This window comes from Scyliorhinus torazame, unplaced genomic scaffold, assembly GCF_047496885.1.
Source record: "Scyliorhinus torazame isolate Kashiwa2021f unplaced genomic scaffold, sScyTor2.1 scaffold_676, whole genome shotgun sequence".
Classification (NCBI taxonomy): Eukaryota; Metazoa; Chordata; class Chondrichthyes; order Carcharhiniformes; family Scyliorhinidae; genus Scyliorhinus; species Scyliorhinus torazame.
In genome coordinates, this window is record NW_027308403.1 from 1 (window position 1) to 15,463 (window position 15,463).

At 57.7% G+C, this 15,463-nt stretch overlaps 1 protein-coding gene across 1 annotated transcript; it reads right to left on the bottom strand.

Moving 5' to 3' along the window:
• Positions 1–586: 586 nt before the first annotated feature.
• Positions 587–9,362, bottom strand: haus4 (HAUS augmin-like complex, subunit 4). Its single transcript, XM_072494588.1, has 5 exons — positions 9,019–9,362; positions 7,257–7,396; positions 5,473–5,601; positions 815–957; positions 587–692 (listed from the first exon to the last, which is right to left on the bottom strand). The coding sequence occupies exons 1-5, from the start codon at positions 9,062–9,064 to the stop codon at positions 677–679; spliced, it is 474 nt and encodes a 157-aa protein (XP_072350689.1). The 5' UTR covers positions 9,065–9,362; the 3' UTR covers positions 587–676.
• Positions 9,363–15,463: the final 6,101 nt, after the last annotated feature.

Consider the following 15,463-nt stretch of genomic DNA (forward strand, 5'->3'; position numbering starts at 1 on the left):
CCCACCACCAGCCCCTCCCCATCACCAGCCCCTCCCCATCACCCCCATCACCAGCCCCTCCCCATCACCCCCCCTCCCCCATCACCAGCCCACACCCCCTCCCCATCACCAGCCCCTCCCCCTCCCCAGCCCCTCACACCCCTCCCCCATTACAAGCCCCTCCACCTCCCCATCACCCCCACTCCCCCCTCACCAGCCCCTCACCCCATCACCAACCCCTCCCCCCCATCACCAACCCCTCCCCCCCTTCCCCCTCCCATCACCAGCCCCTCCCCATCACCAGCCCCTCCCCCTCCCATCACCCCCCCTCCCCATCACCCCCACTCCCCTCCCCATCACCCCCACTCCCCCCTCCCCATCACCCCCCTCCCCATCACCCCCACTCCCCCTCCCCATCACCCCCACTCCCCCTCCCCATCACCCCCCTCCCCATCACCCCCCTCCCCCATCACCCCCCTCCCCCATCACCCCCCTCCCCCATCACCCCCCTCCCATCACCCCCTCCCCCATCACCCCCCTCCCCATCACACCCCCCCTCCCATCACCCCCCCCCTCCCCTCTCCCCCCCCCCCCCCCCCGCCCTCTTCCCCCTCACCGTATCCTGGTCGGTAGTAGCAGAGGACGGAGCAGCACCGCTCCCTCAGCCTCTTCTCCACCTCGGGCCCCAGCCGGTGCCTCATGGCCTGTACCTGCTGGAGGAGGGAGATTGGGGGAGAGACGGAGAGAGAGGTTCAGACGGGTGATTTACCTTCGGCGATATCGGAAAGGCAGCAGCGAGAATGGGGACAGAGCGAGGTCCCGACCGTCTCCTTACCCGAGCTTCGGGGAGCAGTCCTGCAGGTTCTGCCTCTGCAGTCCCAGCAGGGGAGGCCGGGCGTCTCCCTCGCCCGTCTCCCGGGTGTCTAGCCGTCTGCAGCACCGTCCCAACGTCTGGCATTGCTCCAGGGTCTCAAAGAACTAGGAAGAGCACAACAGTTAGACACCTGGCTGATGGAACCGCAAAACCCTGGTCCCGACGCACATCACTTCCCCCCTCCCGCCCCGCGCTCATTGATCCCACCCCTCACTCCCCACTACGGCCCAGCACCCCCTCAATCTGTACCCTCCTCCAGTCCCTACAACCCTTCCTCTCTGTAACCTCCTCCAGCCCCTACAACCCTCTCTATCACCCTAACATCCTCCAGCCCCTATCCCTCCATATCTCTGTAACCTCTTCCAGCCCCCTACAAGCCTCCCTCTCTGTAACCTCCTCCAGTCCCTACAACCCTTCCTCTCTGTAACCTCCTCCAGCCCCTACAACCGTCTCTATCACCCTAACATCCTCAAGCCCCTATCCCTCCATATCTCTGTAACCTCTTCCAGCCCCCTACAAGCCTCCCTCTCTGTAACCTCCTCCAGCGCCTACAACCCTCCCTCTCTCTGTAACCTCCTCCAGTCCCTACAACCCTCCCTATCTCTGTAACCTCCTCCAGCCCCTACAACCCTCCCTCTCTCTGTAACCTCCTCCAGCCCTACAACCCTCCATCTCTCTGTAACCTCCTCCAGCCCCCTACAACCCTCCCGATCTGTAACCTCCTCTGCCCCTACAACCCTCCCTATCTCTGTAACCTCCTCCAGCCCCTACAAACCCTCCCTCTCTCTAAAACCTCTTACAGCCCCCTACAACCCTCCCTATCTGTAACCTCCTCCAGCCCCTACAACCCTCCCTATCACTGTAAACTCCTCCAGCCCCGACAACCCTCCCTATCTCTGTAACCTCCTCCAGCCCCTACAACCCTCGCTATCTCTGTAACCTCTTCCAGCCCCCACAACCCTCCCTCTCTCTGTAACCTCCTCCAGCCCTAGAGCCCTCCCTCGCTCTGTAATCTCCTCCAGCCCCGACAACCCTCCCTATCTCTGTAACCTCCTCCAGTCCCCTACAACCCTCCGTATTTCCGTAACCTCCTCCAGCCCCCTACAACACTCCCTATCTCTATAACTTCTTCCAGCCCCCTAAAACCCTCCCGATCTGTAACCTCCTCCTGCCCCCTACAACCCTCCCTATCGCTGTAACCTCCTCCAGCCCCTACAACCTCCCTCTCTCTCTGTAATCTCCTCCAGCCCCTACAACCCTCTCTATCACCCTAACCTCCTCCAGCCCCTATCCCTCCATATCCCTGTAACCTCTTCCAGCCCCCTACAAGCCTACCTCTCTCTGTAACCTCCTCCAGCCCCTACAACCCTCCCTCTCTGTAACCTCTTCCAGCCCACTACAACCCTCTGTATCTCCGTAACATCCTCCAGCCCCTACAACCCTCCCTATCTCTGTAACCTCCCCCAGCCCCTAACCCTCCCTATCTCTGTAACCTCCTCCAGCCCATACAACCCTCCCTCTCTCTGTAACCTCCTCCAGCCCCCTACAACCCTCCCGATCTGTAACCTCCTCCTGCCCCCTACAATCCTCCTATCTCTGTAACCTCCTCCAGCCCCTACAACCCTCCCTCTCTCTAAACCTCTTACAGCCCCCTACAACCCTCACTATCTGTAACCTCCTCCAGCCCTCCCAATCTCTGTAACCTCCTACAACCCTCCCCATCTCTGTAACCTCCTCCAGCCCCCACAACTCTCCCTCCCGATCTGTAACCTCCTCCTGCCCCCTACAACCCTCCCTATCTCTGTAACCTCCTCCAGCCCCTACAACCCTCCCTCTCTCTGTAACCTCCTCCAGCCCCCACACCCCTCCCAATCTCTGTAACCTCCCCCAGCCCCTACAACCCTCCCCATCTCTGTAACCTCCTCCAGCCCCCATAACCCTCCTCCCGATCTGTAACCTCCTCCAGCCCCTACAACCTCCCTCTCTCTCTGTAATCTCCTCCAGCCCCTACAACCCTCGCTATCTCTGGAACCTCCTCCAGCCCCACAACCCTCCCTCTCTCTGTAACCTCCTCCAGCCCCTACAGCCCTCCCTCTCTCTGTAATCTCCTCCAGCCCTACAACCCTCCCTATCTCTGTAACCTCCTCCAGTCCCATACAACCCTCCCTATCTCTGTACCCTCTTCCAGCACCTACAACCCTTCCTATCTCTGTAACCCCTCCAGCCCCTACAACCCTATCTCTGTAATCTCCTCCAGTCCCCTACAACCCTCCCTATCTCTGTACCCTCTTCCAGCACCTACAACCCTCCCTATCTCTGTAACCTCCTCCAGCCCCTACAACCCTATCTCTGTAATCTCCTCCAGCCCCCTACAACCCTCCCTATCTCTGTAACCTCCTCCAGCCCCTACAGCCCTCCCTATCTCTGTAACCTCCTCCAGCCCCTACAGCCCTCCCTCTCTGTAATCTCCTCCAGTCCCCTACAACCCTATCTCTGTAACCTCCTCCAGTCCCCGACAACCCTCCCTATCTCTGTACCCTCTTCCAGCACCTACAACCCTGTCTCTGTTAACCCTCTCTTCCGTCCAGCCCCCTCCCTCCAGCCCCTACAACCCTATCTCTGTAATCTCCTCCAGCCCCCTACAACCCTCCCTATCTCTGTAACCTCCTCCAGCCCCTACAACCCTCCCTATCTCTGTAACCTCCTCCAGCCCCTACAACCCTCCCTATCTCTGTAACCTCCTCCAGTCCCCTACAACCCTCCCTATCTCTGTAACCTCTTCCAGCCCCCTACAACCCTCCCTATCTCTGTAACCTCCTCCAGTCCCCTACAACCCTCCCTATCTCTGTAACCTCCTCCAGCCCCTACAACCCTCCCTATCTCTGTAACCTCTTCCAGCCCCCTACAACCCTCCCTATCTCTGTAACCTCCTCCAGCCCCCTACAACCCTCCCTATCTCTGTAACCTCCTCCAGCCCTACAACCCTCCCGATCTCTGTAACCTCCTCCAGCCCCCTACACCCCTCCCTATCGCTGTAACCTCCTCCAGTCCCTACAACCCTCCCTATCTCTGTAACGTCCTCCAGACCCTACACCCCTCCCTATCTCTGTAACCTCCTCCAGTCCCCAACAACCCTCCCTATCTCTGTAACCTCTTCCAGCCCCCTACAACCCTCCCCATCTCTGTAACCTCATCCAGTCCCCAACAACCCTCCCTATCTCTGTAACCTCTTCCAGCCCCTACAACCCTCCCTCTCTCTGTAACCTCCTCCAGCCCCCTACAACCCTCCCGATCTGTAACCTCCTCCTGCCTCCTACAACCCTCCCTATCTCTGTAACCTCCTCCAGCCCCTACAACCCTCCCTCTCTCTAAAACCTCTTACAGCCCCCTACAACCCTCCCTATCTGTAACCTCCTCCAGCCCTACAGCCCTCCCTATCTCTGTAACCTCCTACAACCCTCCCCATCTCTGTAACCTCCTCCAGCCCCCACAACCCTCCCTCCCGATCTGTAACCTCCTCATGCCCCCTACAACCCTCCCTATCTCTGTAACCTCCTCCAACCCCTACAACCCTCCCTCTCTCTGTAACCTCCTCCAGCCCCTACAACCTCCCTCTCTCTCTGTAATCTCCTCCAGCCCCTACAACCCTCGCTATCTCTGTAACCTCCTCCAGCCCCCACAACCCTCCCTCTTTCTGTAACCTCCTCCAGCCCTCCCTCTCTCTGTAATGTCCTCCAGCCCTACAACCCAACCCTATCTCTGTAACCTCCTCCAGTTCCATACAACCCTCCCTATCTCTGTACCCTCTTCCAGCACCTACAACCCTTCCTATCTCTGTAACCCCTCCAGCCCCTACAACCCTATCTCTGTAATCTAATCCAGCCCCCTACAACCCTCCCTATCTCTGTAACCTCCTCCAGTCCCCTACAACCCTCCCTATCTCTGTAACCTCTTCCAGCCCCCTACAACCCTCCCTATCTCTGTAACCTCCTCCAGCCCCTACAACCCTATCTCTGTAACCCCTTCCAGCCCCCTACAACCCTCCCTATCTCTGTAACCTCCTCCAGCCCCCTACAACCCTCCCTATCTCTGTAACCTCCTCCAGCCCCTACAACCGTCCCGATCTCTGTAACCTCCTCCAGCCCCTACACCCCTCCCTATCGCTGTAACCTCCTCCAGTCCCTACAACCCTCCCTATCTCTGTAACGTCCTCCAGCCCCTACACCCCTCCCTATCTCTGTGACCTCCTCCAGTCCCCAACAACCCTCCCTATCTCTGTAACCTCTTCCAGCCCCCTAAAACCCTCCCTATCTCTGTAACCTCCTCCAGTCCCCGACAACCCTCCCTATCTCTGTAACCTCTTCCAGCCCCTACAGCCCTCCCTATCTCTGTAACCTCCTCCAGCCCCTACAACCCTCCCTATCTCTGTAACCTCTTCCAGCCCCCTACAACCCTCTGAGATCTCTCGAGCATCCACCCCCATTCCCATCGCTCCGCAATTGGGGGCCGTGCCTTCAGCTGCCTGGGGGAGGGTTAGGGTTAGGTTAACCTCTCTCTCTGCTCCTGATATCTTAGCCACTCCCCCCCGCCCCCCCTCCCCGCACCTCCCACTCCCCCACCTGCCGATCCTCGGGGCCGAGACTTTCCCACCGCTTGACGTGGACGTCTGTCAGCATCTCGTCGAGGGCCCGTTGCAGAAGCTCAGCCCGGAGCCACTCCCGCCTCTGCCTTCGAAGCTCCCCCCTGGCCTGGCGGACAAAAGGCGGCAAAGTTAGCGATCCAACCTCGCACTGCCCTCCCCCCCCCAATCTCAGGCGTGGAGCGTCACACATCCTCACAGCGCAGTGATCCCCTGGTACCTCCCTCCTGGATCCCCGGGGAGGGGAGGGGGAACACTGGGACGGATAGCCAATACTACAAGCAATTACAGAGGGCATCAATCACCTTGTAATCAATTAATCAGTTCATTAATACAGCAGGATTTAGATTGTTTGGAGACTTGGGCGGAGAGATGGCAGATGGAGTTTAATCCGGACAAATGTGAGGTAATGCATTTTGGAAGGGCTAATGCAGGTAGGGAATATACAGTGAATGGTAGAACCCTCAAAAGTATTGACAGTCAGAGAGATCTAGGAGTACAGGTCCACAGGTCATTGAAAGGGGCAACACAGGTGGAGAAGGTAGTCAAGAAGGCAGACGGCATGCTTGCCTTCATTGGCCGGGGCATTGAGTATAAGAATTGGCAAGTCATGTTGCAGCTGTATAGAACCTTAGTTAGGCCACACTTGGAGTATCGTGTTCAATTCTGGTCGCCACACTACCAGAAGGATGTGGAGGCTTTAGAGAGGGTGCAGAAGAGATTTACCAGGATGTTGCCTGGTATGGAGGGCATAAGCTATGAGGAGCGGTTGAATAAACTCGGTTTGTTCTCACTGGAACGAAGGAGGTTGAGGGGAGACCTGATAGAGGTCTACAAAATTATGAGGGGCATTATCAGAGTGGATAGTCAGAGGCTTTTCCCCGGGGTAGAGGGGTCAATTACTAGGGGGCAGAGGTTTAAGGTGCGAGGGGCAAGGTTTAGAGGAGATGTACGAGGCAAGTTTTTTACACAGAGGGTAGTGGGTGCCTGGAACTCGCTGCCGGAGGAGGTGGTGGAAGCAGGGACGATAGGGACATTTAAGGGGCATCTTGACAAATACATGAATAGGATGGGAATAGAGGGATACGGACCCAGGACGTGTAGAAGATTGTAGTTTAGTCGGGCAGCTTGGTCGGCACGGGCTTGGAGGGCCGAAGGGCCTGTTCCTGTGCTGTACTTTTCTTTGTTCTTTGTTCTAATCCACTTACTGGGCAATCCCGAGTGTGTTCAGAATTGGGTCCAAGCAATTTAAGATTATCGGTCGCACACAATGCGGTTTATTTATCCCATGCTCGAAGCTACATATATTCACGCACGGGGACAGAAGGAATTCGCCTGGGCATCGGGCCTTCTTTGCATTCAGCAGAAGCGTGGGTAGGACCTTGTTCCCCGTGGTAGCGCTCGACCAATGCGTGTCGTCTTGACACCCCATCGTGTCTGCCGACCATTGAGCCCCTCTACTCCAATGGCAGGAGAATGGGGATGAGGAAACATCAGCCATGATCGAATGGCGGAGCAGACTCGATGGGCCGAGTGGCCTAATTCTGCTCCTATATCTTATGGTCTTGTAATCCTATCTTCCACTCCTCGGCCTGTAGCCCTGGTACGTCGCCAAGTGCTCATCTCGACGCTTGTCAGTCATTGTGAGAGATTCCCCTCGCTCCGCCTTGTCGGACTGCGAGTTCCAGATTCCCAGCACCCTCTGGGGTGAAATGGATTTTCCCCAAATTCCCTCTAAATCTCCGGGAGCTGGTGACACGTTACCTTCTCCAGGTCCCTCTTGACCGTGAGGCTCAGTCCGGTCTGGTCCATGTGGTCGGCCAAAAGCAGCAGCAAGTTGGCGAATTTGGGGTTCTGCGACAGCTCCCTGGCGCCCAGGTTCAGCTCCGGCAGACGCTGATTGACTGGATGAAAAAACAAGAGAATTCAAACCGGAGACTCCCAACTTGAAAGGGGTGCTCCTTTTCAGGTAGAGATTGTCAGATCATCAGGTCAGTCCAGTACTCTCGGCACTGCCAGGTGGTGGGGTCAGTCAGAGAGCAATTGGCGAGCTTGGGTCAGTCAGAGAGCAATTGGCGAGCTTGGGTCAGTCAGAGAGCAATTGGTGGGATTGAGTCAGTCAGAGAGCAATTTGTGGGCTAGGGTCAGCCAGAGAGCAATTGGTGGGCTAGGGTCAGCCAGAGAGCAATTGGAGGGCTTGGGTCAGTCAGAGAGCAATTGGTGGGATTGGGTCAGTCAGAGAGCAATTGGTGGGCGAGGGTCAGTCAGAGAGCAATTGGTGGGATTGGGTCAGTCAGAGAGCAATTGGTGGGATTGGGTCAGTCAGAGAGCAATTGGTGGGCGAGGGTCAGTCAGAGAGCAATTGGTGGGATTGGGTCAGTCAGAGAGCAATTGGTGGGCGAGGGTCAGTCAGAGAGCAATTACTGGTCGCCACTTGGTTGTCCATAATAGTCGTATCCCTCTGGCTCCACTGCCCCAGACATGCCCTCTATTCTCTGGCCCTCTCCATCAACCCAATCAAATTGTCCTCCATCCCCTCCCCCAGATGAGGCACAATCCTCCAGCCCTGTCCCCTCTCCTCCAACCGCGCTCCAGCCCTGCCTCACCCCATTCTCCAACCCCACCCCTGGTCCTCCAACCCCATCCCAGGCCTCCAGCCACACCTCCTTTCCTTCAACCCCGCCTCCGGTCCTCCAGCCCCGACCTCTGTCCTCCAACCACACACCCTGGTCCTCCAACCCCGGCCCTCCAACCCCGCTCCGTCCTCCAACCCCGCCCCCTGCCCAGTCCACCAGCCCCGCCCCCATTCTCCAACCCCGGCCCTGTCCTCCAGCCACACCCCTGGTCCTCCAACCCCATCCCAGTCCGCCAACCCCGCCCCCTGGTCCTCCAACCCCGCCCCCTGTCCTCCAGCCACGCCCCTGGTCCTCCAACCCCGCCCCCTGTCCTCCAGCCACGCCCCTGGTCCTCCAACCCCGCACCCTGTCCTCAGCCACGCCCCCTGGACCTCCAACCCCGCCCCCTGGTCCTCCAACCCCGCCCCCTGTCCTCCAGCCACGCCCCTGGTCCTCCAACCCCGCCCCTGTCCTCCAGCCACGCCCCTGGTCCTCCAACCCCACCCCCTACCCTGTCCTCCAGCCACGCCCCCATTCTCCAACCACGCCTTGTCCTCCAAACTCGCCCCCTGTCCTCCAGCCACGCCCCCTGGACCTCCAACCCCGCCCCCTGTCCTCCAACCCCGCACCCTGTCCTCAGCCACGCCCCCTGGACCTCCAACCCCGCCCCCTGTCCTCCAACCCCGCACCCTGTCCTCAGCCACGCCCCCTGGACCTCCAACCCCGCCCCCTGTCCTCCAACCCCGCACCCTGTCCTCAGCCACGCCCCCTGGACCTCCAACCCCGCCCCCTGTCCTCCAACCCCGCACCCTGTCCTCAGCCACGCCCCCTGGACCTCCAACCCCGCCCCCTGTCCTCCAACCCCGCCCCCTGTCCTCCAGCCACGCCCCTTGTCCTCCAGCCCCGCCCACCCTGCCGGCTGAGTTCTCCGCCTCCTCCTCCCGCCGCCGCCGCCATTCTCGGAGTCACAACAAAGCGGCCGCTCTCAATCCGCCCGCACAGCTCGCCGGGAAAGCCCGCGCTCCTCGGCGGACTGGCTGGGAGGACCGGAAAGCGGGCGAGCCCCGGCGTTTTGTGGGCCGGCTCTCCGGCACCAGGAGGACTGACTGGGAGGACCCGGCGAGAGAGAGACGGCCCGGTGCATTGTGGACCACGTCAACGACATTGGAGGACTAACTGGGAGGACCAGAGGAGCGGCCCTGCTGCATTGTGGGCCAGGCCTAGGGCTCTGGGAGGACCTCTAGAGAGAGAGCGAGAGAGGCATTGTGGGATGGTTCTAGGTCACTGGGAGGACTCCCTGCGAAGGGTTCCCGCTGCATTGTGAACTCCCTGGGCCCTGGTGCATTGTGGGCCAGCCCGCAGAAACTGGGAGGACTCGCTGGGAGGACTTGCAGGGAGGGAGGCCTGGTGCATTGTGGGCCAGGCTCAAGGCAAAGGGGGGACTGACTGGGAGGACCTAAGGAAAGGCCCCTGGTGCATTGTGGGCCAGGCCCAGGGCATGAGGAGGACGCTGGGAGGACCCAGCTGCACTGTGGGCCAGGCCGAGGGCACTGGGAGGACTCTGAGAGGACCTGGGGCGAGGACCCTGGTGCATTATGGGCCAGGCCATTGCTCACAGTATTCTAAATGGGGCCTAACTAAATAAACTTAATAAAGCTTCAGAAGTACATCCCTGCTTTTATATTCCAAGCCTCTTGAGATGAATGACAACATTGCATTTGCTTTCTTAATTACGGACTCAACCTGCAAGTTTACCTTTAGAGAATCCTGGACTAGGACTCCCAAGTCCCTTTGCACTTCAGCATTAGGAATTTTGCCACCGTTTAGAAAATAGTCCATGCCTCTATTCTTTTTTCCAAAGTGCAAGACCTCGCACTTGCCCGCGTTGAATTTCACCCGCCATTTCTTGGACCACTCTCCTAAACCGTCCAAATCTTTCTGCAGCCTCCCCACCTCCTCCATACTCACCTGCCCCTCCACCGATACAAAGAACGAAGAAACGTACAGCCCAGGAACAGGCCCTTCGGCCCTCCAAGCCCGTGCCGACCATGCTGCCCGACTCAACTACAATCTTCTACACTTCCTGGGTCCGTCTCCCTCTATTCCCGTCCTATTCATGTATTTGTCAAGATGCCCCTTAAACGTCACTATCGTCCCTGCTTCCACCACCTCCTCCGGCAGCGAGTTCCAGGCACCCACTACCCTCTGTGTAAAAAAACTTGCCTCGTACATCTCCTCTAAACCTTGCCCCTCGCACCTTAAACCTAAGCCCCCTAGTAATTGACCCCTCTACCCTGGGGAAAAGCCTCTGACTATCCACTCTGTCTATGCCCCTCATAATTTTGTATACCTCTATCAGGTCTCCCCTCAACCTCCTTCGTTCCAGTGAGAACAAACCGAGTTTATTCAACCGCTCCTCATAGCTAATGCCCTCCATACCAGGCAACATTCTGGTAAATCTCTTCTGCACCCTCTCTAAAGCCTCCACATCCTTCTGGTAGTGTGGCGACCAGAATTGAACACTATACTCCAAGTGTGGCCTAACTAAGGTTCTATGCAGCTGCAACATGACTTGCCAATTCTTATACTCAATGCCCCGGCCAATGAAGGCAAGCATGCCGTATGCCTTCTTGACTACCTTCTCCACCTGTGTCGCCCCTTTCAATGACCTGTGGACCTGTACTCCTAGATCTCTTTGACTTTCAATACTCTTGAGGGTTCAACCATTCACTGTATATTCCCTACCTGCATTAAACCTTCCAAAATGCATTACCTCACATTTGTCCGGATTAAACTCCATCTGCCATCTCTCCGCCCAAGTCTCCAAACAACCTATCTTTGTATCATCGGCAAACTTAGCCAGAATGCCCCCAGTCCCGTCATCTAGATTGTTAATATATAAAGAGAACAGCTGTGGCCCCAACACTGAACCCTGCGGGACACCACTCGTCACCGGTTGCCATTCCGAAAAATAACCTTTTATCCCAACTCTCTGCCTTCTGCCTGACAGCCAATCGTCAATCCATGTTAGCACCTTGCCTCGAATAGTAAGGGGAGGTCATGCCTGACAAACTTGTTAGAGTTCTTTGAAGAGATAACAAATAGGTTAGACCAATGAGAGCCAATGGATGTTATCTATCTTGACTTCCAAAAGGCCTTTGATAAGGTGCCTCACGGGAGACCCTACTGCACTGTGGGCCAGGCCGAGGGCACTGGGAGGAGTCTGAGAGCTCCTGGGGTGGGGACCCTGGTGCATTATGGGCCAGGTCCAAGGCACTGGGAGGACTCCGGGCAGCATGGTAGCATTGTGGATTGCACAATTGCTTCACAGCTCCAGGGTCCCAGGTTCGATTCCGGCTTGGGTCACTGTCTGTGCGGAGTCTGCACATCCTCCCCGTGTGTGCGTGGGTTTCCTCCGGGTGCTCCGGTTTCCTCCCACAGTCCAAAGATGTGCAGGTTAGGTGGATTGGCCACGATAAATTGCCCTTAGTGTCCAGAATTGTCCTTAGTGTTGGGTGGGGTTACTGGGTTATGGGGATAGGGTGGAGGTGTTGACCTTGGGTAGGTGCTCTTTCCAAGAGCTGGTGCAGACTCGATGGGCCGAATGGCCTCCTTCTGCACTGTAAATTCTATGATAATCTATGACTCTGGGAGGACCTGGGGTAAGGACCCTACTGCACTGTGGGCCAGGCCGAGGGCACTGGGAGGAGTCTGAGAGCTCCTGGGGTGGGGACCCTGGTGCATTATGGGCCTGGCTCAGGGGACTGGGAGGACTCCCTGGGTGGACCTGGGGTGAGGACCCTACTGCATTGTGGGCCAGACCGAGGGCACTGGGAGGAGTCTCTTGGAGAACCTGGAGAGGTGCGACTCTGCGCGATTAGATTAACCTGTCTCTAAATGTCAGAATCTATGCCTGAGGAGACGGGAGCCTCGGAAACCTCAATGTCGACGTGGTCCCGTGACAGAGGAGGTCCCGTTTGACTTGATTCGTTGGCAAAGCAATGAGTCGGGGGGATAGAGTGGAACCTGTGGATGTGCTGGACGTGGATTTGCGAAATAACCTTTCGCGAGCTGATAGTGCTGGGGGTGGACAAGAGGTTAGTGTGGGTCAGGGACTGGTCAGCTTCACGGCAAACGCAGTGGAGGCCGAAGAGGTCATAGTGACGATGGGGGCCACAGGGCTCAGTACTGGGGATCGTAACCACATACCCACATTCCCACCTAACCGCGCCCCCTCCCTCCCGATAACCTTTCAGCCCCCTCCCCTCCTCCCACATCCTCTCCACATCCACCCTGTCGATAACCCCCTCAGGATCTTCAAGGTCTCGATCGAGCCGCCCTTACACAAGACAAACAAACACCGAGAGGTGGAAAGGGGTAAAATTATAAGGATGGAAGTCATGATAAAGTCTTTGCTTCAGAAGGTGGATATTGCGCGCACGTTCCTTACAGCAAGCTTGTAGATGAAAGTCTTGGTATTGCTGCAAGTGGTCTTGGCAAAGTCATTCATTCAGGAACCAGTTAGAAAATGAAGGACCGAGAGGCAGCAGGCATACCGGAGAGACGCTACATTACTCAGGAAACCGGGCCTTCAGCTCCAGGCTCACAATCAGCCCTCTTATCTTTCTGTACACTTTATTTCGCATTAAAACCCGGCCTTTGGCTTGTGTTTTGACTTCAGGCCTCTGCAGTCTGGAGAGAACGACACCCAGAGGCTTTCCGGAGAGAGAGGGAGAGAGAGGCCTCACAGTGGCCTTCTGGGGTGAACCAGCTGCATCTGTTTTGGAGAGAGTTAGTTAGGTCCCTCCATTCAGTATTAAGAGCAGAAAGCAGGACTAGGCTATTCGGCCCATCGACTCTGTCCACCGGTCAATCACATGGGTCTGTTTCTGACCCCCATTGTCAGAGGGTTAGTACTGAGGGAGTGCCGCACTGTCAGAGGGTCAGTACTGAGGGAGTGCCGCACTGTCAGAGGGTCAGTACTGAGGGAGTGCCGCACAGTCAGAGGGTCAGTACTGAGGGAGTGCCGCACTGTCAGAGGGTCAGTACTGAGGGAGTGCCGCACTGTCAGAGGGTCAGTACTGAGGGAGCGCCGCACTGTCAGAGGGTCAGTACTGAGGGAGTGCCGCACTGTCAGAGGGTCAGTACTGAGGGAGTGCCGCACTGTCAGAGGGTCAGTACTGAGGGAGCGCCGCACTGTCAGAGGGTCAGTACTGAGGGAGTGCCGCACTGTCAGAGGGTCAGTACTGAGGGAGTGCCGCACTGTCAGAGGGTCAGTACTGAGGGAGTGCTGCACTGTCAGAGGGTCAGTACTGAGGGAGTGCTGCACTGTCAGAGGGTCAGTACTGAGGGAGTGCCGCACTGTCAGAGGGTCAGTACTGAGGGAGTGTGGCACTGTCAGAGGGTCAGTACTGAGGGAGTGCCGCACTGTCAGAGGGTCAGTACTGAGGGAGTGCCGCACAGTCAGAGGGTCAGTACTGAGGGAGTGCCACACTGTCAGAGGGTCTGTACTGAGGGAGCGCCGCACTGTCAGAGGGTCAGTATTGAGGGGGTGTTGCACTGTCAGAGGATCAGTACTGAGGGAGTGCTGCACTGTCAGAGGGTCAGTACTGAGGGAGTGCCGCACTGTCAGAGGGTCAGTACTGAGGGAGTGCCGCACTGTCAGAGGGTCAGTACTGAGGGAGTGCTGCACTGTCAGAGGGTCAGTACTGAGGGAGTGCCGGACTGTCAGATGGTCTGTACTGAGGGAGCGCCGCACTGTCAGAGGGTCAGTACTGAGGGAGTGTTGCACTGTCAGAGGGTCAGCACTGAGGGTGCGCCGCACTGTCAGAGGGTCAGTACTGAAGGAGTGCTGCACTCTCAGAAGGTCAGTAATGAGGGAGTGCCGCAATGTCAGAGGGTCAGTCCTGAGGGAGCGCCGCACTGTCAGAGGGTCAGTACTGAGGGAGTGCGGCACTGTCAGAGGGTCAGTACTGAGGGAGTGCCGCACTGTCAGAGGGTCAGTGCTGAGGGAGTGCCGCAGTGTCAGAGGGTCAGTACTGAGGGAGTGCCACACTGTCAGACGGTCAGTACTGAGGGTGCGCCGCACTGTCAGAGGGTCACTACTGAGGGAGCACCGCACTGTCAGAAGGTCAGTACTGAGGGAGTGCCGCACTGTCAGAGGGTCAGTACTGAGGGAGTGCCGCACTGTCAGAGGGTCAGTACTGAGGGAGTGCCGCACTGTCAGGGGGTCAGTACTGAGGGAGTGCCGCACTGTCAGAGGGTCTGTACTGAGGGAGTGCCGCACTGTCAGAGGGTCAGTACTGAGGGAGCGCCGCATGTCAGAGGGTCAGTACTGAGGCAATGCTGCACTTTTAGAGGGTCAGTAATGAGGGAGTGCTGCACTGTCAGAGGGTCAGTACTGAGGTAGTGCTGCATGTCAGAGGGTCAGTACTGAGGGAGTGCCGCACTGTCAGAGGGTCTGTACTGAGGGAGTGCTGCACTGTCAGAGGGTCAGTGCTGAGGGAGTGCCGCACTGTCAGAGGGTCAGTACTGAGGGAGTGCCGCACTGTCAGAGGGTCAGTACTGAGGGAGTGCTGCACTGTCCGATGGTCAGTACTGAGGGAATGCTGCACTGTCAGAGGGTCAGTACTGAGGGAGAGCTGCACTGTCAGAGGGTCAGTACTGAAGGAGTGCCGCACTGTCAGAGGGTCAGTACTGAGGGAGTTCTGCACTGTCAGAGGGTCAGTACTGAGGTAGTGCTGCACTGTCCGATGGTCAGTACTGAGGGAGTGCCGCACTGTCAGGGGGTCAGTACTGAGGGAGCGCCGCACTGTCAGAGGGTCAGTACTGAGGGAGTGCCGCACTGTCAGAGAGTCCGTTCTGAGGGAGTGCTGCACTGTCAGAGGGCCAGTACTGAGGGAGTGCCGCACTGTCAAAGGGTCAGTACTGAGGGAGTGCCGCACTGTCAGACGGTCAGTACTGAGGGAGTGCCGCACTGTCAGAGGGTCAGTACTGAGGGAGTGCCGCACTGTCAGAGGGTCAGTACTGAGGGAATGCTGCACTGTCAGAGGGTCAGTACTGAGGGACTGCCGCACTGTCAGAGGGTCAGTACTGAGGGAGTGCCGCACTGTCAGAGGTTCAGTAGTGAGGGAGTGCCGCACTGTCAGAGGGTCAGTACTGAGGGAGTGACGCACTGTCAGAGGGTCAGTACTGAGGGAGTGCCGCACTGTCAGAGGGTCAGTACTGGGGGAGCGACGCACTGTCAGAGGATCAGTACTGAGGGAGAGCTGCACTGTCAGAGGGTCAGTACTGAGGGAGCTCCGCACTGTCGGAGGGTCAGTACTAAGGGATTGCTGCTCTGTCAGAGGGTCAGTA